Source organism: Trichechus manatus, unplaced genomic scaffold, assembly GCF_000243295.1.
Source record: "Trichechus manatus latirostris isolate Lorelei unplaced genomic scaffold, TriManLat1.0 scaffold00187, whole genome shotgun sequence".
Taxonomy (NCBI): domain Eukaryota; kingdom Metazoa; phylum Chordata; class Mammalia; order Sirenia; family Trichechidae; genus Trichechus; species Trichechus manatus.
This window is the reverse complement of record NW_004444123.1, coordinates 1,915,882-1,941,443: the sequence shown is the minus strand read 5'-3', so window position 1 is coordinate 1,941,443 and position 25,562 is coordinate 1,915,882. Positions and strand designations below refer to the sequence as shown.

At 47.7% G+C, this 25,562-nt stretch overlaps 1 protein-coding gene across 5 annotated transcripts in view; it reads left to right on the top strand.

The window, feature by feature from the left end:
• Nucleotides 1-25,562, top strand: part of SMYD2 (SET and MYND domain containing 2) — a 45,335-nt gene that overhangs the window by 6,155 nt on the left and 13,618 nt on the right. The window contains exons 2-8 of one of the 5 annotated variants that reach the window (XM_023741709.1): nt 1,928-1,991; nt 4,094-4,142; nt 9,290-9,385; nt 12,336-12,446; nt 15,299-15,359; nt 16,041-16,165; nt 23,023-23,090. In XM_023741709.1, the coding sequence (XP_023597477.1) occupies nt 1,978-1,991; nt 4,094-4,142; nt 9,290-9,385; nt 12,336-12,446; nt 15,299-15,359; nt 16,041-16,165; nt 23,023-23,090 (524 nt within the window). In that variant the 5' untranslated portion in view covers nt 1,928-1,977. Of the gene's footprint in view, nt 1-1,624; nt 1,992-4,093; nt 4,262-9,289; nt 9,386-12,335; nt 12,447-15,298; nt 15,360-16,040; nt 16,166-23,022; nt 23,091-25,562 lie in introns of those variants that run through there. The other 4 variants (XM_023741711.1, XM_023741707.1, XM_023741710.1 and 1 more) reach the window with 4 other exon arrangements.

Genomic DNA, 25,562 nt, shown 5'->3' with positions numbered 1-25,562 from the left:
ACCTCACCCCTGCTCACAGGTGACTCCACAGTGGTCTCATCGCCCTCCCTGCTGTCCACACCACCTCACCCCTGCTCACAGGTGACTCCACAGTGTCTCTCAGCGCCCTCCCTGCCGCCCTTCCCTCAGTATCTATGTTTATTTACATCCCCAGATGCAGAGTCAGGGTTTGGATAACTTCAGAGGCACCCCACCACCCCAGGGGTATTTCCGGCCTTAGAATACAGGCAGCTAGATTAGTGGGTTCTTTTTTGAACTGTTGAGATGTGCAAACTTGGGATATTTATGTCTGCCGCAGCCGCACGGGGCGTTTTCCTCCCACGCCTTCTTCAGTACGGTCCTTGGAAAACTACAAGGCTGTCTGTTTAGTCCCAACGACAGCATTTCTGGAAAACTTTCCTGGTTCTGTGGGAGCAGTGTGGTGACGCCCTCTGTGGACAAGCCGCAGCAGCGGCCCTGCGGCGTGATGACGCACGTGTTACCGCGTCAGCGCCCGGGCGCCCCTCTCAGGTGTGGCTGTACGTCCCGCAGGTGCGCCAGGTGTTCTGTGCAGTGCAGCTCCCGCGGTCAGTGTGGACCCCTGCAAGTGCAGGCATTCACACAAGCCAGAGAGCTAGTGTCAGTGTGGTCCACGAGAAACAGACCACAGCTTTTGCAGGGAGCGCTCTGAGTTAAACAATGCAGTTGTTTCCCACTTCAGAAAATTTTCTTTAAACAGTTTCATAGTATGTGGTGTCAGCATCGCAGCTTTTGGAAAAGCTTTGGCTTGTCTGACACAACACACACTAACACCCAACAACTAGGAAGTAACAATACCCCTGTCCTTTATGGCAAGCGGGGAAATAATGTTGCAACCAACAGGTAGAATTGACCTCATTATGAAGAGGTAGAGGAGTCACATCTAAGTGGAACCCTGACAGAGGGGGGCCTGTCCTGCTCAGACCCAGGATGTTTATTCAGGAATGTGGCTCTGCTTGCTAGGCTGCATAGTTTTTCAGCTTAGCTTTCTGGACAGCATTTGAATTACTGACATGCTATATCCCATCTTCTGCATTTCTTGCAGTTTCTAAATACTAAAGTTGGTCACTCACACTGGGTTTTCACCAGTGTCGGTAGGTACACCCCATCACACTACCTTTGTGGTGCCACGCCTATAAGATAGCTTTATTTCTGTTCCTTTTTCAAACAAGGAAACAAAAAAACAGTTGTCATTGAGTCACCTCTGATTCATGGTGACCCCATGTGTGTCAGAGTAAAGCTGTGTTCCATAGGGTTTTCCATGGCTGATTTTTCAGAAGTACGATTGCCAGGCCTTTCTTCTGAGGCACCTCCAGGTGGACTCGAACTGCTAGCCTTTTGGTTAGTAGCCACGTGCTGCTAACTCAGGGCTCCTTGTCCCTCTTTAAACCCATTGCCATCAAGTCAATTCCGACTCACAGCCACCCTATAGGACAGAGTAGAACTGCCCCTTAGGGTTTCCAAGGAGCGGCTGGTAGATTGGAACTGCTGACCTTTTGGTTAGCAGCCAAATGCTTAACTACTGCACCACCAGGGCTCCTGTCCATCTTTAGCAGGTGAGACCAGGACGTAAGAGCCTTTGACTCGTCCAGAACTAGTGTATGACTGACAGTGCTGACAGCCGTGGCTTCCCAGGCCAGGCTCGCTCTGAGTCCCTTCTTGGGGACGTGCCCTTCACGCCACGGGCTTGGTGAATGTTTGTGCATGCAGTATTCATCAAGCCCACCCCTACTCAGGGACTGAATCTGGTCAAGGTCTCTTCTGGGAAGAGACCCTTCTGGTGGGAGAGGCAGGTAAGGGGAATCTGGGCTCTGCTCTCCGGCCAGATGGCTCTTAACGATTGCATGATAAAATGTGCAGCTTCCTGCTTCTGTCCTCGCGCCACTACAGTGCCCTTTCTGTTTTTAAGGAAAGAAGGATTGTCCAAATGTGGAAGATGCAAGCAGGCATTTTACTGCAATGCGGAGTGTCAGGTAGGTGCCGGGCCACCTGGTAGGGAGGGCCTGATTTCCCCTGAAGACGGGGACCCCAACGTCCCCTCTTCCTTGTCCCGGCATTCCCTAGCGCCCTGTCGCAGCCACAGCGGGAAAGCTCAGTGGTGGTGTCGGGTGTGTGCGGACCCACAACCCACAGGCAGCTGGTGATGGGCAGTGACAGGTCGGGGCCACATGCAGGACCAGAGTAGGGGCAGGAGTGGGGGAAACGTAAGGAGAGCCTGTTAGCTACAGAAGGTCTTTACCAGGGTTGACAGCTTGCCGCCAGGGATGCCAGCAAGAGGTAGAAAATGCAGAGATGACAAATGCAACATGTTAAAATGCTACCTTTTAAAATTAAAAAAAAGTATTGTCACAGGTCTGTCTTTTCATGAATCCACACCTCCCCTTGGGCTGTTTGAACCCAGCCTGATGGCAGCTAGACTTAGATGACCCTTGGCATAGTCTTTACATAGCCAGAGGGTGGGTGCACCCTGGACCCGGTGGGCCTGGACCCGATGCCTCGGAAGCAGCCATGCAGAAGGGGCCCAGCAGGCCGGTGGCCGTCGACCACACACCATGCTCTGGATGGCTGAGTCTCCAGCGAATCCTGTAACAGGAAGCACAGGCTTGAGGAGTTCGGAGGAGGTCGTGCTAGGCTCTTGGAGGGACAAGGAGCGATGTTTCCCAAACTATTCTAGATGCTAGTTCCATAAAATGTTCGTAAGTGTTCTACAGAAAATAAGTTCCATGTTCAAACAAGTTAGGGGAACATGGTCTCTTTCCTTCATCACCTTCGAGAGTCTTTAATGTACTAATGTGCGTTAGGAAGTCCTAAGCATTTTTATTTGCTCTTTGTACACCCTACCCAGCCTTTTTTTTTTTTCTCTCTCTCTCTTGTAAGGAAACCTATTAGTACAGTGGGAAATGCTGGTGCAGGGTAAGGATGGCTGCAAGTGACAAGCGTCTTCTCCTGTCTGTGCCTTGTTTGTTGCTGTTCTGCCATATCCAGCATCTTCTCCTCTCCCCTCCCCAAACCATCCACTTCTGATCTCCTACCATTTCCTTTTTCTTCCACTCCTCTTTTCTCATCATCCCCCTACGTCTTTGGCCCCAAAAGGCCCCCCAAACCCGTTGTCCTTGAGTCGATTCTGACTCGTAGTGACCTTATAGGACAGAGTAGAACTGCCCCAGAGGATTTCTGAGGAGTGGCTGGTGGATTCAAACGGCCAGCCTTTTGGTTAGCAGCCTGAGCTCATAACCACTGTGCCACTAGAGCTCCCCAGAGGGCATCATTTAGAGGCGTGTCATCGGACTGTTGGGCTCCCGTCACGGTGACCCCTCACCAGAAGGAAGGTCGGCTGAGGCATGGCTGGGAAATTCAGACCTCTCTGTCCCTTGGCCCAGAAGACCTTCAACACGGTTCGCCTCCGTGTGCCTCCCCAGGGCAGGCTTCCACAGGTTGTCAGCCGTGTCACCGTGAGACCATACGTGGGGCTTGTTGTTGACTTACCAGGGAGTGTGCCTTCTTTGAAGAGAAGAGATCATGCGTTGTTCCTACCATTTGTGGATAGAGTATCAGTGGTTAGACTGTAGAGCTCAGCAGGCCCCAAGAAGGTCTGGGACATGATCTGGGACCAGGCCTGTCAGGTAATCTAGGTGTTTCTATGCCTAAGTTAAACACTTCTAGAAAAATTAACTCATTAAGTCCTGCCTTAATGAACCTTAATGATCCTTAGAGAAGCAAGCATAGTAAATCGGATATAGTTCTGACGACAGAGCATGGACTAGCAGGAAGACATGGTCCCAGCTCTGCTACTTACTGACTCTGTGAACTCAGCAAGTCCGGAACTTCTCTTAATTTCTGCTTCTTCAAGTGTAAATTGAGGAAAAGAGTGCCCAGCTTGGCAAGTTGTCAGGCTCAAGTGATGGGGCAGATAGGAAGGTTCTGTGTAAACCATGAAGTTCTGTACAGATGTGGAGCGTTATTATAAATGACAATACTGTAGCCTAAAGTGGAAATCAGGCTGGACTGGAGCAAAGCTTTCTGCAAAGAATAAACAGCAGACTTTGGGTTTAAGGGCCTGTTCTTTTAATTTAAGGGAATGGATGCATCCTAAGAGCCTGAAGACAGGAATGGCGGACGTTTGTGTAAGCAAACCTGTTACAGAGTGAGTCTTAACTGTTCTGGTTAGCTGCGAACGCTTCCTTAATACGGAGGATCAGAATGTTGAGCTGCGGAGGGAGGTACTTCTTGGTCACCCCAGCAGGTGAGCTGCTAAGCTGCTTTCCATTAGGCCTCACAAGGTGCCCCCAGAACCGATTCTCCCAGACTTGCAGACTCAGAAACCTCATTTATTAGCACACAGTGAGGGGGCCCTCCCCTGGGGGAGGGTTCACGTTAACCAAATATACCAACTTGTATGTACTAGAAACCAAAACCAAACCACCACGGTCAAGTGGATTCCTACTCATAGTGACCCTATAGGACAGAGTAGAACTGCCCTATAGATTTTCCAAGGCTGCAATCTTTACGGAAGCAGACTGCCACGTCTTTCTTCTGCAGAGCAGTTGGTGGGTTCAAACCACCAACCTTTTGGTTAGCAGCTGAGCACTGTAATCACTGTACCACCAGAATGTCTGTTTATTACTTTATCGCAAGCAGTTTGACAGTCTGCATGTTAGGGTTCAAATTATCATGAGAAGATTTCTGGGGTGGCAAGGACCCTCAGAATAGTAGAAACAGTTATGTGATGATTCTGTTCAGAGGCCTCAGGCCAGGACAGCGTGGTAGGTCCAGCCTCCTGATAGACACTGCTCACCCAGTTCGGGGGCCAGGCACCTCGGCCCTGGAGAGCACTTCGGCGATTTCATTTTTCTCTGCTTGTGTTACCTGTCCAGTGACTGCAGTGCCCTCCTGAATTATGGGAGATGACACAACTCCCAATGCCCCTTATTTCCAGAGGAAGGAGGCTGGGTGTGACCTCTCAGTGTCATTTTTATTGCATCTGTATCCTGTTGCTGAAGGAAGAGGCTAATGGCCATTAAGGTTTTTGCATCCTTTAATCCTGCAGAACTGAATAAATGGAGACACCATATTATAGTGAGATGTGGTGTTTTTGTCAGGTGCTGTCCAGTCGGCTCCAACCCATAGTGACTCCATGTACAACGACCCCGTGTACAACAGAAGGAAACACTGCCTGGTCCTGCACCATCCTCACGATCGTTGTTATGCTTGAGCCCTTTGTTGCAGCCACTGTGTCAATCCATCTCGTTGAGGGTCTTCCTCTTTTTTGCTGACCCTCTACTTTACTAAGCATGATGTCCTCTGATCCCTTCTGATAACATGTCCAAAGTATGTGAGACGAAGCCTCACCATCCTTGCTTCTAAGGAGCATTCTGGCTGCACTTCTTCCAAGACAGATAGTGAGATAGAGCAGCCATAAAGGTTAAAAAAAAAAAAAAGTAAATGGCTAGAAATAGGAGGAGGTACAAGGGCTTCATACATGGAATCACTAGGAGGAGTCAACATTTGCTCCAGATAAAAATATATTCAGGGTTGAGCTTAAGGGAATGCTTGGATAGAATCAAAGGAGAGGATAAAAGGTGTCACACAGAAAGGCAGTGATGAAGGTAGAGTGATTCTCCACCTAAGAAAGCATGGTGCTCATCTGCTAGGAATTAACTGGGCCTTATTCAAAGCAGGACTGCACCCACCTGCAGTTCTTGGTGCTCAGGACCATACAGCAGATGGTTGACTTGGAACAGGTTATCTAGATAAGAAACCAGTGTTCACAGTGGTTCGGTGACCTGCCCAAGGTCACACAGTGGCAGAACTGGACTAGACTTGTACAGACTGCTAGGGAGTGCTCTCAGCACCTTACAACACTGTGCGTGGGAGTATCGAGGGCCCTATAGGACAGCAGGCACCATTCAGGGATGGGTTACCCAATAAGCAAGATACCACCAAACCAAACCTGTTGCTGTCGAGTTGATTCCGACTCATAGTGATCCTGTAGGACAGAGTAGAACTGCCCCATAAAGTATCCAAGGAGGGGCTGGTGGATTTGAACTGCCAACCTTTTGGTTGGCAACCGAGCTCTTAACCGCTGCGCCACTAGGGCTCCAAGCAAGGTACACACTGGCCGGATTGTGCCTCCCTACCAGTCTGCAGTGCACAATCTCACCTGTCCCCCTCCCACGTTGATGATGTGGTGACACCCATGTGAAACTGCTCACCACAGATTAGCAAGTCAGTACAGTTAAGCCTTGCATACCGTGCTTAGTGCAAGCGGGTGCGTGCTGTGCTGACTGGTTAGTCCCCCCCCGTATGGGAATATGTCAGAGAGATGGAAGTGGCCTTTGATGGATGTGAAAGAGAAGAGCCTCCCCCAGCGCCCTTGTCTTTGCCGAAAACGCCTCCAGGGGCCCTAAGACCCGCTTTTCCCCCTCAGAGTCTCCTCTTCCCACCGCACAGGGCACCTTAGGAAATCCCAGGCCCCGGGTGCTCTCCTCAAGCCCGCGGTGCATTAGGGTTCTCTTTATCTCTCACAGTTGGGTTCTGTCTTGTTCCGTTTACTTCCCTCTGTGTTCCCTTGTCTCAGTGGGGTCCTGCCAGAGGAGAGATCTTAACTGACAGTGTCTAGACGGATAAAGGGGGGACATGGAGAAGAAACAGAGATGTCCTTTGTGGTGAGGCGTAGTATCCTGTGACCTGTGTGCTTTAATGAAGTCTATTTACTTTTATAAAGATGCCCGGAAAGTTAAATACATTGTTCAGTCACTTAGACTTACTCGTAAAGTTATACCATGTCATGTTTAAGAGGATAGTTTTAGAATGTTATCGTATAGAGTGATCATTGTGCAGTAGAACTTTCTGGGGCATATCTCTCAACTGTAACAAAGAGAAAAAAACCTGTTTTTGTTAAGCAAATGGAGGTGATGGGGTTATGAGTGTGCTTTTGAAAGTCGGAAGAGGCATCCCTTGATGGGGCTAAAAAGAGTGTGTGTGAAAGACTAAAGATATGGGAAGATTCTAGATGTTTGTCGTTGGCTAAAAAAATAAGTGTAGAAAATATTTAATAAAGGCTTACCTGACCATGTCATCTTGGTGGGTGGTTAGTGAGTGCGACCTGAGTCACGTGTTCAGTCGTGGTTAAAGTCACTGATCTCTTCATCCAGCCTTCAGAAGCATCTCAGATTTGGACCACTCTTTTTTCTCCATGTTTAACGTCACCATCAGGGAAAAAGCAAGTGTGAGTGACTGAGTGCAGCTGATCACTCTTTCCTGGGAATATAAAACCCAGCCTGTGTCCTAGTGATGGTTCAGCCACATCGGCCGTCTTTGTGTGAGGTGGTCAGCATGCACTTGATTTCTTCTGCCCTATTCCTCTTGAAGATGGTGGTAGTGGTACTTCAGGAATCTTATGACATTTTCTTACCGTTCTGCATTTTGAGAAATCACCCATACACATATATAAGTAGACTATGCTTGTTTGAAAAGCTCCAGGAGAGCAACGTTGTTGTTAGGTGCTGTCGAGTTGGTTCCGACTCATCGTTACCCCGTGTACCACAGAACGAAACACTGCCCAGTCCTGTGTCATCCTCACAATCCTTGTTATGCTTGAGCCCATTCTTGCAGCCCCTGTGTCAGTCCACTTTTTGCTTACCCTCTACCTTTTTTTCTCTCTCTCTTCTTTTTTTTTTTATTGTTCTTTAAGTGAAAGTTTACAATTCAAGTTAGTCTTTCATACAAAAATTTATACATACATTGTTATGTGACCCTAGTTGCTCTCCCTGTACTGTGACAGCACACTCCTCCTTTCCGCCTCTGATTTCCTGTGTCCATTCAACCAGCCCCTGACCCTCTCTGCCTTCTCATCTCGCCTCTGGACAGGAGCTGCCTGTTTAGTCTCATGTATCTACTTGAGCTCAGAAGCACACTCTTCACGAGTATCCTTGTATGTCCCATAGTCCAGTCTTATCTTTGTCTGAAGAGTTACCAAGCATGATGTCTTTCTCCAGGGACTGATCCCTCCTGATAATATGTCCAAAGTATGTGAGACATAGTCTCGCCATTCTTGCTTCTAAGGAGCATTCTGGCTGTACTTCTTCCAAGACAGATTTATTTGTTCTTCTGGCAGTCCATGCTATATTCAATATTCTTCGCCAACACCATAATTCAAAGGCATCGATTAGAAATACCAACTGCTAGAGTTAGAAAAGTGAGTTTCATGATAAAATCCAGTCTCCTTATCCAGAAAGGCAACATACCATTTCGTTAGCAGAAAACTGGATAACATAACACTCACTCTTTTCTTTCAGTGTTGGAAATGTGATGTGTCATGAGATAATTTTGCAAGTTTGTATGTATCTTTAAGCATTTTCATTCATGCACAGAATAAAAGTCCTTCAGAGTAGTTATTCCACTGGCCAAAAAGGAATTAAAAGTTTCAAAAGAGGATCATCCATGCTGAAAATTCCATATCTTACTTCCATATAGATTTGATGACTTAAGTTGATTACCAGAAAGTCTGTGCTCATTCCAGAAAAACCAGAAAGGACAGAAGAGCATTTACAAAAGAAGAACAGAAAGCTGCTTTCCTGCCGAGAGCACCACTAGGAACACGTTGGTGTATGCCTTTCTCATCCTTGCTGGGCATTTCTTTGTCTATTTCTTTACTGGAAAATGGAATCCTAGTTTTCATAAAATTTTATAAAGATTTAGTCAGGGAAAGAGTAATAGATTGCATTTTGAAGAAAATAATAGAAAAGGTTTTAGAAAAACTGAAAAAAAAGTTTTAAAAAGTATAAAGGGTTGTAAAATCATTCTGTGTACTCCCAAACTATCAATACTCACAAACAAAAGAAAACTATCCATTCATTCCTATTCATCAGATTAGCCTATTTTTTTTTTCTTTTTCAGTTTTGTTCAGTCTGGTTGTTTATCATTTCTTACGGGCAAAAGTAGGGCGAGAGATTTCTGTCAGGTTGTGTATTTGGAGTCTGTCTGTGATTGTTAACTGCCAGCGAGTCAGCTTGGGCTCAAGATGACCCCATGTGTGCAGAGTAGAAGAGCTGGGCTCCGTAGAGTTTTCAAGGCTGTGACCTTTGAGAAGCAGATTTTCAGGCCTGACTTCGGAGACCGCCAACCTTTTGGTTAGTAATCCAGCACTTAATCATTTGCCCACCCCGGGACATCTCTATGATATAAGAAGGTTATCGAGATAGTTTTGAAATGTATCTAACAGTTGTGCCAGATGCTATCCTTTTGTTTTGCTTTCTTTTTAAAATTAAAGCCGAGCAGCGCTGTGGAGGGATATCTGCCACCTCTCCCTTACTTGGTCCACCCCTCACAACACCTTCAAAAAAGGAAGCCAACACCTGTTACTCTGGTAAATTTCCCTTGATGAAACTCATGTGATTGTGCATTTCTGAATGTGCCCAGCTGCCTGATATGACTGCTGTCCGTGGGGCCGTCAAATGTCAGGTAGTCCTGCCTTTAAGGCCCTAACCACACAGAGGACGAAGACTTCCTCTCCCCAGCCTGCCCGGAGGGTCAGTGGCAGGGCTGTGGCCTGAATGAATGAATGAACCGATCAGTGAACAATGACCAACAGTTTTTCAGAGCTATGTGCCCGGCACTGCTCTCAGGGATTTTTGTAGATCAGTTCCCGTACATGGGGAGGGGAGGTCTAGCCAGGACCCTCTGAGGATGCGTGAATGCCTTGTCCTTCTATCTCAGGTCCTACTGGCTGGTTGTCTTCAAGCTTTGTAGCTGATTATCACAGTCAGAAGGTTGTAAAGTCGGAGACTCGGAATTCTGGAGTCACTAAGTAACTCAGGGATAGGTTGTTTACATCCAAGGAGGCAGGCCTGGAGGGTTTAAGAGGCCCGCTTGGTGTCACACAGCTGCTTCGCTGCAGAGTAAGGATAAGAATGCAGGTCTCCTGAGCCCGGTCCAGAGTTCTGCCTACTTAGCAGCCCTCTGCTCTCCTCCCTTCCCTGGGAGGACAGTGATGTTCGTCAACGCTGATATCATTTCTTCTTTATAGTCACATTAGTTGTATGTTAATGGTATTCATAAATTAACTATATGAATGAACAAAATTGACTGTATCAACATGCGTTAACATTAAGCTCCTTTTTCTCAGGTGTTTACCGTTGGTGTTAGACACAACGACAGCACCGTAACTCAGAAAACCCACGGCCTGGAGGCCCTTCAAAGACAGAGATCATGTCTTAGATCGCACTTTCCTTGGAGCTCCTGGGGCCATCCTGGGCACTTGTCACCGGTGGTTGAATTACCTGCCTGTCCCCAGCCACCGGTCCCCACGTCCTCAGCTGTCTAGCGCCCTCCTTGTCATTTCCTCTCTGTTCTGCAGCTGGAGAGGGAGGTGGACACACCTGCCTCTCTTTGCCTCAGCACCGTGCGGTCATTTCAGGCTTCGGCTGAAAGCACAGCCTCTTCTCCCTTGGGCCCGTGCCTTGTCACTTCTTCCTCTCCCTGCTCTTAGTTCTGTTCGGCACACTGTTATTGAACTCTGCAGGACAGCTTGGCACAGAGCTTGAGCCAAGGGGCTGTGGCACGCACTGCATTAAATCACTGAGTGACACCGTGTCCTTCTGCGATGGGTGTGGAGGGCGGGCGTAGGGACGCATCTTCATTTATTCCATAACTTTATTGAGTGCCTGGTACCTGTCAGCCACTGTCGCAGGTTCTGGGGTTACAGACTTGGATAAAACGAAGTTATTTTAATGGAGGGAGACAGAGACAGAACTACTAAAGATGTAATAGGTCAGCTGGTGAGGAGAAAACTAGAGCAGGGAAAGGGGGAGTGATGGAGAAAGTGCTGTTTTAGGAGGGAGTCTCGACAGGGTGACATTCATTCCTGAAGAGGCTTGGGGGTGAGCGTGGAAGCAGTATGGATATCTAGGGGAAGGGCTTCTAGGGTTCTAGCCAGGAAATACAGCAAGTCCAAAGGGTCTTGGGGCAGCAGCATGCCTGATGTGTTCAGGAACAGCAAGGAGGCGGCTGTGGCGAGCTGGTGTGGTCCGAGTCTTGTTTAACGGGGCTGCTCTGGTCGCTGCACGAACAGTCTGGAAGGGGGCAAGCACAGAAGCAGGGATCCAGGTAGAAGGCGATGGTGGTCCTCACGGTGAGGGGTGTTGGGGCTACAACAGGGCAGACGGGTGGGGGTGGAAGAAGAGTTCAGGTTCTAGATACATTCTGAGGGCTGAGACAAAGGGTTTTCCAGACAGTTGAATATAAGAATGAAAGGGAGAAATCAAAGGTGCCCCAAAGTTTCTGGCCTGAGCAACTGAAATAATGGGTTTACTGTTTCCCAAGACAAGGAGGCTGAGTGAAGAAGTGACCAGTCCCTGGTTCCGCTGTGAGAATAAGGATTCCCATCAATATTCAAATGTTCCTCGTCCCTTCATCCCTCGGGAGGAACACTCCATTCCTCCCATTTCTGTGTCTCCTTCCGTTCTCTCTTGAACCCATTCCAGCAGGCTTTCACTCACCTCCCTCACTCCACCCAAACTGGTCTTTATCAGCAGTGACCTCCGTGATGCCAGATCAATTCCCAGCCATCTCACACAAAACCTATGACCAGCACTGGCATAATCAGTACTCCCTGCTCCTGAAAGCACTTTCTTCCCTTGGCCTTTTCAAAAACCCCATTGCGTCCTTCTCCTCCTTCAGCCTTCCCCGTCCCAGCGGAGGGTGCTGTCCAGGAATGAGCACGTGCTAGGAAAAGCTTTCAGACCCGTGATAGAAAGGAGCACAGCTTTCCCATTTTATCAAAGGAATACTTAGGAAGTCTGTGTTCCTAAATATTCCCAGTAGTTGCCCTCGCCTGCCTCTTTGAAGGCCCTCGAGAAAGCCCTTATTTGAACTCTTTTATCACCTATAAAATGGGACACGTTACCGTGGAAGTCCGCTCTCAGTTACGGGGCCTGAAGTGAGACCAGAGCAGAGCTGCGGGGAGCAGAGCCACGTCAGCCGCTGCTGCCCAAGCCGCTCCCTCCCCCACCATCTGACCATGCACAGACGGACAGATAGTGGAAAGGTCTGTCTAGGAATGTAAAAAGTCACAAGATGTTCCGTGAGAAAACACAAAGCACCTTTTCTCACTTCAGCAACCTTGGTCAGGCCTGAGTCAAGGTGACACAATCACATCTATCTTAAGAGACGTTTTTAGCTTTGGCGAACAGGCTCGTGTTTTCCGAAAGGAAACATATTTCACTTGACCTTAATAAGAGGACTTACACCACCCTCTCTTCTCGCGCTTTACTCCGTGTTTTGTTTTGTGTTTTGAACAATATGTTTCATCTTCCCAGAGAGAAGATTGGCTCATGCACAAGTTGGAGTGCTCTCCCATGGTTGTTTTTGGGGAAAACTGGAACCCCTCAGAGACTGTCAGGCTAACAGCAAGGATTCTGGCCAAACAGGTGAGGAAATAGGACAGTGTTCAAGTGAATTTTATTATCTTTTCCTTAAAGGTCAGAAGATGAGTAACTGACCCGCGGTGGCCGTCTCTTGTTAAACATCCTGGACTTGTTTCCTAGGACATCCAAATGGATGAGGGGAGGAAAAAACTCCAAGGCTTCGGCTGGGTCTCTGTCTGCCTTATGCATTAGGACGCCGCTTTAGCCCAGGCCAGAAACATGGCCAAAACCAAAAAAAACCAAACCCGCTGCCGTCGAGTCAATTCCGACTCCAGGTGACCCTATAGGACAGAGTAGAACTGCCCCATAGGGTTTCCAGTGAGCGCCTGGTGGATTCGAACTGCCGACCTTTTGGTTAGCAGCTGAGCTCTTAACCACTGTGCCACCAGGGTTTCCGAAACATGGCCAGGAGGATGAAATTCTGAGCTTTTGTGGAGACAGCTTTGCATTGAAAAACACGGCCTTTCAAGGCGTGAAAAATCTGACTCAAAATTCGGGTAGCCGTCTGGTCTGAGAAGCTTTTGGCTTTTTCCCACTTTGTGTCACAGAGCATGCCCCTGTCCCTGCAGACGTTCTTCGCTCCCTGCGCCCTTCCTTACTTGCCCTTGCAGGAGCAGGCAAGGCACTGGAAGTGACACCCGGGATAGCATGCAAAGGGACGAGAAAGGGTGGAAAAGTAGACACAGAGCAATGGGGAGGGGGAGAAAGAGGTACCCTTGGTGGGGACAGACGATAAGCATCAACAGTCTTAGCCATACAGGTGTTAGGACTGAACACTGCTCTCCTTGCTCTGTGACTAACTAGTCTCCCCCTTTCCTGGCTAGTACTCACTGATCCCAAGATAATTACAGTCACCTGGTCTCTGGAAGGACCGAAATGAAGAGAGGATGGGGAAATGTCATAGGACTTGTCCGTGTGTGATGCAGTGAAATAAGCTGCCTGAAGCTTAGCAAAAACCAAACCCACTGCCGTCAAGTCAGTTCCAACTCATAGCAACCCTACAGGACAGAAAAGAACTGCCCCAAATGGGTTTCCAAGGCTGTAAATCTTTACGGAAGCGGACTGCCACGTCTTTCTCCCGCGGAGCCGCTGGTGTGTTCCAACTGCCAACCTTTCAGTTAGCAGCTGAGCATTTGACCACTGCGCCACCAGGGCGGCCGCCTGGAGCTTACAGGGCTGTCTTCACGGAGGCTCTCACTGATAAGAAGAGGGTGGGGCCAGGCCTCTGTACTGTAAACGCTTTCAAGCTAGAATTTCGTTCACCTCTTCCCTACACCTACCTCCTCCTCAGTCCTTGGAAGTGTTCTCTCATGGGATTGTCATGATGAGCGTGTATCTCTCCCCAGACCAAGTTAGAATCCTGGGCTGCATCAACAGAGGGAGAGCATTTCAGAAGCCTGAGGTCATCATTCCACTATATTCAGCTCAGGTCAGATGCTTTCTGAAATGCCACTTCGCCAGCTCGGAGTAACCAGAGCCACTGAAGGTTCCTGTAGAGTGAGCCCATAAAGTCAGAATCGTGTTGCCTGAAGGAGGAGCAACTCACTTTCAGATCCTCAATAGCAGTTATCTTTAAATAGATGCAGAGTATTTGGATAGACGGAAAGGGCCAGGGGCAACGGGGTGACCGGGCCATTGTTGGGTGAGCATGTTGCGGTAAACAAGCCAAGATATTAGCTCTGTCAGCGTCGTGGGAGGGTTGGGCGAGCCCAATCTGCTGGTTCTTTTTTTTCCCCCTTCAACTTCTTGATGTTATTTATAGTGTTGTGGTTAAGAGTTGAGAAGAACCTGGTGTACTTTCCGGAATGGAAAGCTTCCACAGACAAGATGACTTCTTAGTCTTGTAGAGATGCGTCCTGGGAATGGAAGATTTCCTGTTGCACAAAGAACTATGGAAAGGTTCTGGCACCTCTAGGGGGTCTGAGTGTGCTTATGAGTTGATACGAGTTTCATTCAACTTTTAACATAATTACTTCTACTGCTAATAGTCAATTTAAATGAAAAGTTACCTGACCATCTTTTCATCTCCACAGGAATCGATGATTAAAAAACCAGACCATTTGTATTGTAGGGGCTTGCAAAGGATTGGGGGGGACAGGCTACCAGGCTACCAAGGGGAAGCTGAACACATTACCCAGGGAGGGGGGTGCACCCTGCGAGGCCACCTGTATCCCCAAGCTGAATAGCCAGATTACAAAGACGTGGCCTCGGGCCAGCTCGCCAGCTCTGCCTTTGAACTCTTGTCAACACCGAGTTTATTCATGTTCTCAAAGCCTGGCGGGTTTACTATTGTTCGCTGCTCTTGGGGTGTCTCCAACAAAGCCAGAAACACGTTTAAAGTGAATCTGGGCTCCCAGATACAACCAAAAGGGTCTTTTTGAAACAGAATTTGAGATCATTTTAGCCTATGCTTAAAGAAAGTGTAAAATAGATGGGTTTGATTTGGTTCCTTTTTAGAAGGAGAAATAATAAATAGGATGGTTGTCTGTAGACACAGTCCTTTTAAGTAAGGGCCCTAAAAGTTGTTTTCCAGCCCTCATTCATTCCCATAACAAGCATTTTTGAGCCTACTGTGTGCATAACATTGTCAGGGTGTTAGGGACGCGGTGGAGAGCAGGCTCGCAATGGGGACACTTGAAAAGCATTTTAACAGAGGGTTTTGAATTTGGATGTTGGGCAAACACTCTCACGGCCCAAACTGTGGGCTCCTTGGATAGCTTTCTTTACTTCATTGAGTAATATCAATATACTGTTTCTTTCTCTTTTTTCCTTCCTGTTGATTAAAAAGTGAAAGCCCTACTTTTTTCACTCATCGGTAAACTCTGCATCTGTGTGATTTTTTCCCCAATTACTAGAAAATCCACCCAGAGAGAACTCCGTCAGAGAAGTTGTTAGCTGTGAAGGAGTTTGAATCACGTAAGTCGGACAACCATATGCTCTTCTGCCGCCAGCTGAGGAGTTATTTATCCATCAATGTAACGGGGACTAGGCAGAATTGAAGAAAGAAAGGGATGGTTTGTGCACTGGGGAGCGGTGGTGATATTTTTAATTACTCGTTTTTATTTTGGCTCGTGTGCTATTTTGGAAAATGATTTTATTTAACTCTTTTCCTGATTTGACAGGGTTACCAGGAAATAATTAGGGGGAGGTAGGACCTCCCAAGGTGAAATATTGCCTCCCTAAGTGTCTCCTGCTGGCCTGCCGAATATGTTTGGATCTTTGCTGATTTGCAGTAGCGTAAACAGCTGGTGTCCTTACTGGAAGACATGAGATCAGGGGCTGCCTAGTTACTTGACAGCGGCAGGGACTCCGGGCCACCTGTGAGCCCTGGATGGGCTGAGGCTGCTTATCAGTCATTCCCACTCATTCCTGGCCTCACGGCTAGTGGTCAGTTGAAATTTCAAGTCCTGAGTGACTTCTAGTTTTCAGAGGGAGGGAGGACAGACGAAATGGCATGTTTTTGTTACCCTGGGGTTTGCCACCTAGGTGAGCGCTGGCTAGGGGCTGTCTGTGTCAGTTACAGGAAGAAGAGATGGAGGTAGCCAGGAATCCTGGGTTTCACTCTGGTGAGTGATGGATTTGATTGTCTCCCCACAGATCTGGATAAGTTAGACAGTGAGAAGAAAGACTTGATCCAGAGTGACATTGCTGCTCTCCATCACTTTTACTCCAAGCACCTAGAGTTTCCCGACACTGAGAGCCTGGTAGTGCTTTTTGCACAGGTAAGAATGCCAGCCTCAGGTTACGCGTCCTCTCTGAGCCCTGTCCCAGCATGCACTCAGTGAAGATAAATAGAAATAGAACGAAGGCGTCCACTTGATGACAAGGCTGTTGAGGTGTTGAACCTATTTGCCGCAGCCCTGCTAGGTGATCTGCAGCCGACCCACTTCCTCTCTGGGCTGGTCCTGCTCAATGACCTGAGCACAGAAAATGTGCTTCTGCCTCAAACAGGTCATGGGAACAAATGAGCGGCCAGTGACCCAGTTCTGTTGCCTATTTAAAAAAAAAAAAAACCCCATTGCCATTGAGTCGATTCCGGCTCACAACGACCCATGTGTTAGAGTAGAACGGCTCCATAGGGTTTTCTTGGCTGTGATCTTTACAGAAGCAGATCGCCAGGTCTTTCTTTTGTGGTGCTGCTGGGTGGGTTCGAACCACCAACATTTAGGTTGCTAGTTGGGCACAAACCGTTTATACCACCCAGGGACCATTGCATGCTTTCAGCTATTTGCAAAGAAAAGACCATTTGAAGTTTAAAAAAAAAAAATCTGTTGCCATCAAGTCGACCATCTGCAGTTACTATATTAAATTTCAGAGCCCTGGTGGTGCAGTGGTTAAGAACTTGGCTGCTAGCCAAAAGGTCAGCAGTTCGAATCTACCAGCCACTCCTTGGAAACCCTATGGGGCAGTTCTACTCTGTCTTATAGGGTCGCTATGAGTCGGCATTGACTCGACTTTTATATGGACAGAGATTTATATGTAAGTTGGGTTTATATGCAACTTTTTTTTAAATATATATTAAATTTTACTTTTCGTAAGTCTGCCATTCTGACAGAAAATATCTTCCCGTCTGTTTTTTTTTCTTCCCCCTGGACTTCTACCAACACTGTGTTGATAAAACAGAGACTACCTGGGTCCCCCCCGAGGGTGGCTCCCCCTACCGCCCAGGAAGGACAGTTGTTACAGAGAGGAGCCCGGGTGTATCTGGGAGTGGGACATCTTTCCTGGCGATGGCTAAGAAATCTTGTTTAGAGAATCCCAGGTTCACCAAAATCAGAAATAATGAAAAATTAGACTTCCAAACAAGAGTAACTTAAAAGTGACTAAAGAACTGGAAGGGCTCAGGCTCGGGCATTGCTGAGACGCAAGGGGGAAGGCCGCCGTGGTCTCTATCGGCTGCAGTGGGTCTGGCTGCGTCCATCTTCCTGTGCCTTGTCAGGGTTGTTCCTGCCAACCCGACCTGCTAGATGGTAATTCTGTCCCTCATACACGCACGTGTGTTCCCTGCCAGCTGAGCACCTTGCTGAAGGTGGCCTTCTCAGACGGGATATTGGGATACTGTTCCACGGATGCAAGGAGCTGCATTCCCCTGCCAGCACCTTCAGTCTGTCAGCATGTATGCGTTTGGTTAGATCCTGTGAACAGCTATTTTTTTGTTCTTTTTTTTTTTTTTTTCCCCTGAGAAGAGAGTGGTGTCGCCTATGTATGCTTTGACGCAGTTAATTCCATTTCCAGGAATTTGTCCTGAGGAAATAATCAGAGATTATGGACAGAGATTTATATGCAAGTTGGGTTCTTCTAAAAGCCCCAAAAAAGAGGGGAAATATTAAAAATGGCCAGCACTGGTGGATTGGTTAAATAAATTATGACAGAGCCATATGATGGTGGAAAGTTACGTAACCTTTCGAAATTGTTCCAAAGACGTGGGAGAATGATGATATAACATTCATTGTATAAGCAGGATGAAAAATGTGTGTGATAGGAAAACAGACATTTGCAATTAAAAACGGTTAAGTGGAAGTTCACAGTTATCTTCTGAACTGTGGGGAAAATCTGTTTTTTTTTTGTTGGTAATTTTCCACAATGAGCATGTGTAACTTTAACAAAATACGAGAAAGAAGAAGGCAAAAAGCACTTATAATCCTACCACTTAAAAAAATTACACCTATGAAGAAAGAAGTCAAAAGGCAAAATGGACTCAAGTTGTGACTGTGAAGTGAAAAGTAATAAAATACCTTCCTGATTTTCATAGAATTATCCTGGGTTTATACCATGCTTCCTAAGGGTCCTGAGACACTGGATTTGGGTGACGGAAAGCTGAAGAATTGACTCCTCTTAAAATTTTTAAGAGGTGGATACTGGATTTATTTTTTTCTGGATTGGATAAGGCACAGTTATGTGAGAAAGCAGGAGAGATGAATAAGTGGAAGGCGTCTTCTCTTCCCTCCTGTGAGACAGCTAGCTTTTTCTCCAGCACAGTAATCCGGCGTGCTTTCAGGATTTCTCCGTGTTGCTGTGGAGATACGGGACCATATTTTCACACCTAAAATCAACATTTGATCCCACAAGTAGAAGTGCGTTTGTGGGGAAAATGACTCAGTCTTTGAAGTTTGGACTGACTCAGAAAATCCTGTGTATTCTTGGTATTTACTGTGGCTGTATTCTCTAAAGCCACCTCCAACACTGAATCAGCAGGTACTGAACTCTCATTCCTAAGAGCCACGAAGGTTAGGTTCCTGCCAACTTCTTATCACGGTATTTTTGTCAGCCGATCAATACCTAACCTTTTTCATGTGTGTTTCTATTTAAAGACGCCTCGTACACTGTTGATCCATTAACCCTGAACTGACATCAGCAGGGCTATAACTCACGCCAGAATGAAGCTTACCTAACTCACTCATTTTCTCCACGAGGCACACACATCACAGCCTTCTCCCTCTTAGGAAGACAGACGCACTCCTGCACTATGTTTGGGGGTGATTTTAAGCAGTGAAATAATCAACAAAAAGCATAAAAATGCAAAAAACCTGGCACAAAATAGACCGTGAGAAGGACACGTGTTTACAGTGTAAGGGCTGAAACAAGAAGGCTGAGCGTTGGCTTGTTCCACCTCGGCTGGGAACACGCGTGTTGGGCGACTCGAATTTTTCACCACTCCATGCCTTTTGCAAATGATGCAAAAGTGCAAAAGTGCCACAAGCATTGAGTTTGGGGTTACAGATAAATTTTAGCAAGTAAGCGAATTCACAGGGAGCCCGGGTGGTGCAACGGTTAAATGCTTGGCTGCTAACCTAAAGTTTGGCAGTCTGAACCCACCCAGTGGCTCCTCAGGAGAAAGACCTGGCAATCTGCTTTCGGAAAGATTAAAGCCAAGAAAACCATGTGGGGCAGTTCCGCTCTGTCATGTGAGGTTCTTGTGAGTTGGAATCAACTTGTGGCACCCAACCACACCAACAGGCAAATTCGAAAACATGGAATCTGTGAATTATGAAGACTGACTGTAATGCCTTTATAGACTTTATATTTTTATGTGTCAAGCCATAGTATCCATTGATTGTGGTGTGTGGGTGTGCATACACACGCAGGCACACACAAAGACATCTTTTTTATATAAATTTCAAAAGAGGCTTTCAGTATCCCCAAAGAAAACTCAAAACAAACCAAAGAAGGGCTACGCCAGCACCATGCCACCCTCTGGTGCTGCCTCTGAGCACCCAGCTGCGTTTGTCTGTTCCAGCCTCGGTTCTTCCCTCTCTCTGGTCACGGGAGGGGTTGTGGGTGAGCTGTGGCCCAGCAGTGGCTGGCGGCATGTGTGGGTAGCTGCACTCCTGCGACAGCATCAAGGTGCGTTTTAATCCCCAGGAACATATGCGTGTCTGGGAAATGTATGTTTGGGATGCAGCCTCCATCTAGTCTAAGTGCTGATTATGAGAATAGGTTTAGCAAGGCACTTACGCCTGATTTGACTTGAAACAAAGGACTATGGCCCGGGCATCTTCCTTAATATGCGAGTTCACTTGTCTTCTCCAGGGATATCTCAAAGGGAGGGGAAGCCGGCAAGCAAATTGCTATGCATTGTGGCTTAAACACCATCACCACCTCCCAGAAAGGGACAGTAATGACACTTGTGCTCACGGGACCTTTCCTTACGAAGAAACACGCAGACACTTCCCGAGGAAGAGGAGGAGGAAGGAGAGGCGGTGAAGGGGCTGATGGTCATAAACACTCGTGTTGGAAGGACTCTGGAGTCAGAGAACTGACCCATTGGGCTGGCATCAGGGAAGGAGACTAAGAAGCACCCACCCCGCCCCTGCAAAAGCAGTGTAGGGGCGGTGTCTGACCTCCTCCCGCCTCGCAAAGGGGAAGGAGAACCAAGATCAACAGCCCAAGGCTGACTCCCATGAGGCAGAGGCCAGACAAGCCTCCTCTCTGCTGTCTTTACCAAGTCTGACACCAGCTGTCGCCCCCCCACAGCGCTCTCTGCTTCTCTTCTGGGTTCGATTATTCATTGCAGTGGCCACACACAACTCACAGAACATACTCACGATTATGGGGTTTATTAGGGAGGTGCCAGTTACACTTCAGGCTCAGGAACACTCAGGATACAGCTCTTCCGTCAGGACAGCCTCTCCCTAGGCATGCCCATCTCCTGCTGCGGGTCTCTCCTTCCTGGGTGGCGGTAGGATCCTCCTCTCTGCTATGGAATCGGCTCTCTTAAGGAAAACTGACCAATCACACAACACCTGGGTGGGAGTTACACGCCCCTGGCTAGAAAGTCCACACACAAAAGTAATTAATCACACCACACCCCCACAACCCTAGAATTAATCAGGAGCTGTCTGTACCTAGATCAGTTTTGAAAATTGTTGCTAAAATTCTCTCATTATTTTCATTCTGCAAATGTTTATTGTCATCTTACAGGCACCAGACGCCACTGAATCGCACTCATATCCGTTCTGAGATTGTATATATGTAGATATATATATATGTATATGCTCGTTCCGTACCTGCGGGGGTGCTGGACACGTAACTGGTGTGACAGTAAATTTTCTTAAATCCTGACTTACTCTCACCTGATGCTGGTTGATGGTCATTGGCTAGTGGTCATTGATCAGTGTCCTGAACACAGAATAGGTCAGGGTGCCTTTACGTCTTAGATGGTACAAAGACTAATGGTATGCTGAGTCTTCTACTTAGAAACGCCCAACTCCTGGGGTGTCAAAGGCTGTGACTTGTTCACTAACGTGCAGTCACCTCCCCTTTCCCTCTCTGTGTCAAGCCATCACAGCCGTTACTGTCATGTGGAGCAAGGTCTCCAAGCCTTCACCATCGCCCATTCATTTTAAGTAAAACAAGCCGCATCAGCATTGGGTCAACCAGAACAGCTTTAGGAGAAACGTGGAATGGTGTGAGGAGACCAGGCTAGGCTGTCAGAACGTCTAGTTTGAATTCTGACTCTTGTTCTGCCTTGTATGGCCTTGAAGAAGTCACTTATCGTTGACCTTCACCGAGCCTCAGTTTCCACGTCTGTAAAATGGGTTATAATGATGCCAAGCGCAGTGTGACGGGCTTACCTGTTGCCTTTGAGTCGATTCCTACTCACAGCAACCCCATAAGACGGAGTAGAACTGCCCCATAGGGTTTCCTAGGAGCAGCTGGTGGATTCAGATTGCTGACCTTTTGGTTAGTAGCCCTAGCACTTAACCAGTGCACCACCAGGGCCCCATTACCGGCTTAGAAGGTGGTAAGTGCACAGCATGTAGCTGAGCTTCCAGCCCTGAGGGCATGCTTAGCAGATGCTCATTTTAAAAAGCCCATCTGTGGACCTGAAATGTACCAGCGAGGGGTCTCCAAGTGTGAAGAGAGCATTCCTGCCTGGCAGACAGAGCCCTCCCAGCACTGGGGGACAAGCAGGGGTCTCCGCCTTTGCCTCCTACTCGCTTTGTGACCTCGGGCGTCACCGCTCCTCGCTGGACCTCGGTTGCATCATCCGAAATGGGAAGAGAGAAAGTTCCCATCCAGCTCTGAAATTTTAGATGCGTGTGGAGGACGCCCACTGAGCTGTCTCCCAGTAGCCTGGGTGCCCCTGAGGGCACAGATTTTGGCCTGTTCATCTTTCTGTCTGCAGTGCCTGGCACATAAAGACTCTCAATAAATGTCTGTGCAAGGAATGGATGTATAGAACAGTCTAGAATTTGAGGATGTGTATTCCTCATTTTATGGAGCCCTGGTGGCACAGTGGTTAAGAGCTCAGCTGCTAACCAGAAGGTCAGTGGTTTGAATCCACTGGCTGCTCCTTGGAAGCCGTTCTGCTCTGTACTGTAGAGTCACTGTAACTTGGAATCGACTCGACGACAACAGGTTTGGTTTGGATTCCTCATTTTCAGCCTAGTTAGCTCTAAGGTGGACTTCCAAAATGGTCAGGGTAGCCCTTGATATTGTTCCATGCAACATTTTCTTTCAAAGGATGATCAAGTGGCTGGTGGTTGGTTTGGCTGAGATGTGAACCACAAGGTCTTGGTTCCTGAGCTTCAGGCCCTCAGTCGGTCTGCCTCTTGAGGAGATGGACAGTCATTGGATGAGATGGATAAGGGCTTTTGCATTTAACACCTCACTTTATGAGATAGGCACTGGATTAAGTGGCTCCTTTTTCAATGGGAGAAAATCGAAGAGTGAGGGGCTCGATGAGAGCTCAAGGGTCAGACAACAAATCTGTGGCATGATTGGGACTAGACTTCAGGTACCCTAACTCCCATGCAGATACACAGACTTCATTCAGTCCACGGAGCCTTGGGGGCCCAAGTGCATTCTTAGAGCACTGCATGTAGTTGGGTGAGTAGGCGAGACTAGAGGTGCGTCAGTCCTAACCGTCTGCATTTATTTGTTTACACATGGGACTGATGGCCAACTTGTGTTTGTAAAAAGGATACCGTGGCCAACAAGAAAGATCTTAAAACCGCTAAACCAGAACATCTTCCTGGTTAATTTGTTAAAGGTCAAAATTAAAGAAATGATTCCTATCCAGCAAGAAGCTATAGCTCATTTTTTAAATCTTTCTTTCTCCCCCTTTCTCACGCAGGTTAACTGTAATGGCTTCACAATTGAAGATGAAGAGCTTTCTCATTTGGGATCTGCAATATTTCCTGAGTAGGTTGAGTTTGACTTCCTTTCTTTCTTTTTTTTTTTTTTTAAACTGATTTAACATTGATTTGATTTTTTTGATATTTAAGTCACACACCTCGTTGCATGTGGCAGACATGACACTCCAAGTGAATTGATACAGCTTTTTAATTCTGTCAGATTTCAAAATATTACCCCTACACTTAAGGCTGTGAAGGGAGTGGTTAAGAGAACAGTTGCTTGTTAAGTCCTGCCAGGCAAAGAACTGCTGTTAAAGAACATTTTATAGTGTGCTTAGAATAAACAGCCTGTGTCCTGCTGAGATATTTGCTTTCTGCATATCTGTGCTCCTGGAAATCTTCGGGTTTTTTATACTCCATGTGAAGCATTAATCGCCAGCCAAGAACTGGCCGTAGGTTTGTGTGGAGAATGTATGAAGGTCTTCTCCATCTCTCCTTTTGGAACAACACCAGTCCAGAAGTAGCAGTTTGGAGGGAGGGTGATGACCTGGAGAACAGTTCCCAAGAACGGTAGGGTTTTTCCCTCTGCTTTAGGAGTACTCAGGTAATTCAAGGACCGCTAGCTGGTTGACAAATGGAGATGGTTGTAGCTCTGACTTTAACGGAGCACCAAGAAGACTTTGCTGTGGTCTCTGTGATGGAATGGCTATTTCCAAAATGCTTCAGTCCTTTAAAATCTAATCCTTGCTTCCTAGATGGAGCAAAGGAGCCCTTCCTGCGCCCTGTGTGTGAGTTAATCCACACTGCGGGTCAGTCCCACGCAAAGCAGCGTTGCTGTCTCTACGAGAGAAGCCCCGCTTTTGGCTGCAGCCCATGTGGGGGACCCTCATCACCCGCCTGCTCGCCATGGGTGAAGGGTTGGCTCCTCTGTGCGGCAGCCAAGCTCCGTGCACCACACGGGTCAGAGAGACAGAAGGATTTGGCCAGGGGTGTGTCACGTGGGCAGCTGTTTCAGGCTCCGTTGAACCCGAGGAACAAAAAAGTTTACTCACCTCCTATTACTGTCCTCGGGGCCACCATGGTGTCATCTGCAGTTTGAATTCTGATCGCGAGGAAAGCAGTGTTTTTTAGGGGAGGCTCTTAGGGATTTCTGCCTTTGGGAAAAGGAAAGTGAAGCAGACAGTGTGGGGGCCCTCTGTCCATAGGAGGCACATGGTGACAATCCAGCGCTGACACGGGCTGGGAGGTCTCTGCTCCCAGTGTCCACTTGGTTTCCTGGGACTGCCAGAACAAAGCACCGTGAAGTGGGTGGCTTTAGTGAGCAGAAATTTATTGTCTCACAGTTCTGGGGGCCAGAAGTCCACATTCAGGGCGTGGGAGGGCCGTGCGCTCTCTGTCGGCGGGGGGATCCTCTCTTGTCCCTGTCAGCTCCTGCGGCCCCACGTGTCCCCTGGTTGTAGGGGGTCCTCACGTGCTGTCTCACCCCCTGTGTACGTGTTTCTGTGTCTCTGTCCTTTTCTTGGAAATTAGGATTAGGTCCCGGACAGAGCGGGAGATACGTGTAGAACAAAAAATTAAATTCGCAAAAAAGACCGAACTTACTGGTCTGACAGAGACTGAAGGAACCCCCGAGACTGTGGTCCTAAGACACCCTTCTGAACTGGAACTGGAGCCATTCCCAGAGACCACCTTTCAGCCAAACCACAGACAGGCCCATAAAGTAAACAATACGCCTGAGAGGAACGTGCTCCTTAGAACAATCAATGATACAAGACCCGAAAGGACAACATTTGCCCAAAAGCAAAGATGAGAAGGCAGGAAGGGGTAGACGATCCCGATGAAAGGAGACAGGGAGCCCAGGACGGAAATGCTGACACACGGAGGGGAACGAGCCAATGTCGTGGAACATTTATGTACAAATTATCGAACGCAAAACTGATCTGCTACTGTCAACTTGTACATAAAGCACAATAAAAAATTAAAAAAGAAGAAATTAGAGTTAGGACCCACCCTACTCTGGTGGGACTTCTTAACTTACTGATAACATCTGCAAAGAAAAGCCTTGTTGCCCCAAACGAGGTCACAGCCACCAGCAGAGGTCAGGGCTTCACACATCTTCTTTTCGGAGGGACACAATTGAGTCCATAACAGAAGCTCAGACTAAAAGTAGGAAGAAGAGGGGTGTGTTCTGAGGTTCTGTCCTTTCTGTCACCTGCCATGAGAATCGTGGCAGCACGAACACAAGCAGTCTCAGGCCCTTGGCCTTCCTGCACCCCCCTCCCCTTAAAGCGACCCCATGAGTCTGCCCTGAAATGAAGTACTCAACACATCTTCCATACCATGGGTCTAGGGGCCTGCTTTTCCTGGAATAAAACCACCTTCCGGGTGCATTGATTGACTAGATTCCTAGGGCCTGGTTCTCCCCGAGACACTTGCCAGCAAGTCAGGTGGGCTATAGTGCAGGTCCGTGAGGACCAAGACAGTGACATCATAGTGCAGGTCCCCCAGGACCAAGACAGTGACATCATAGTGCAGGTCC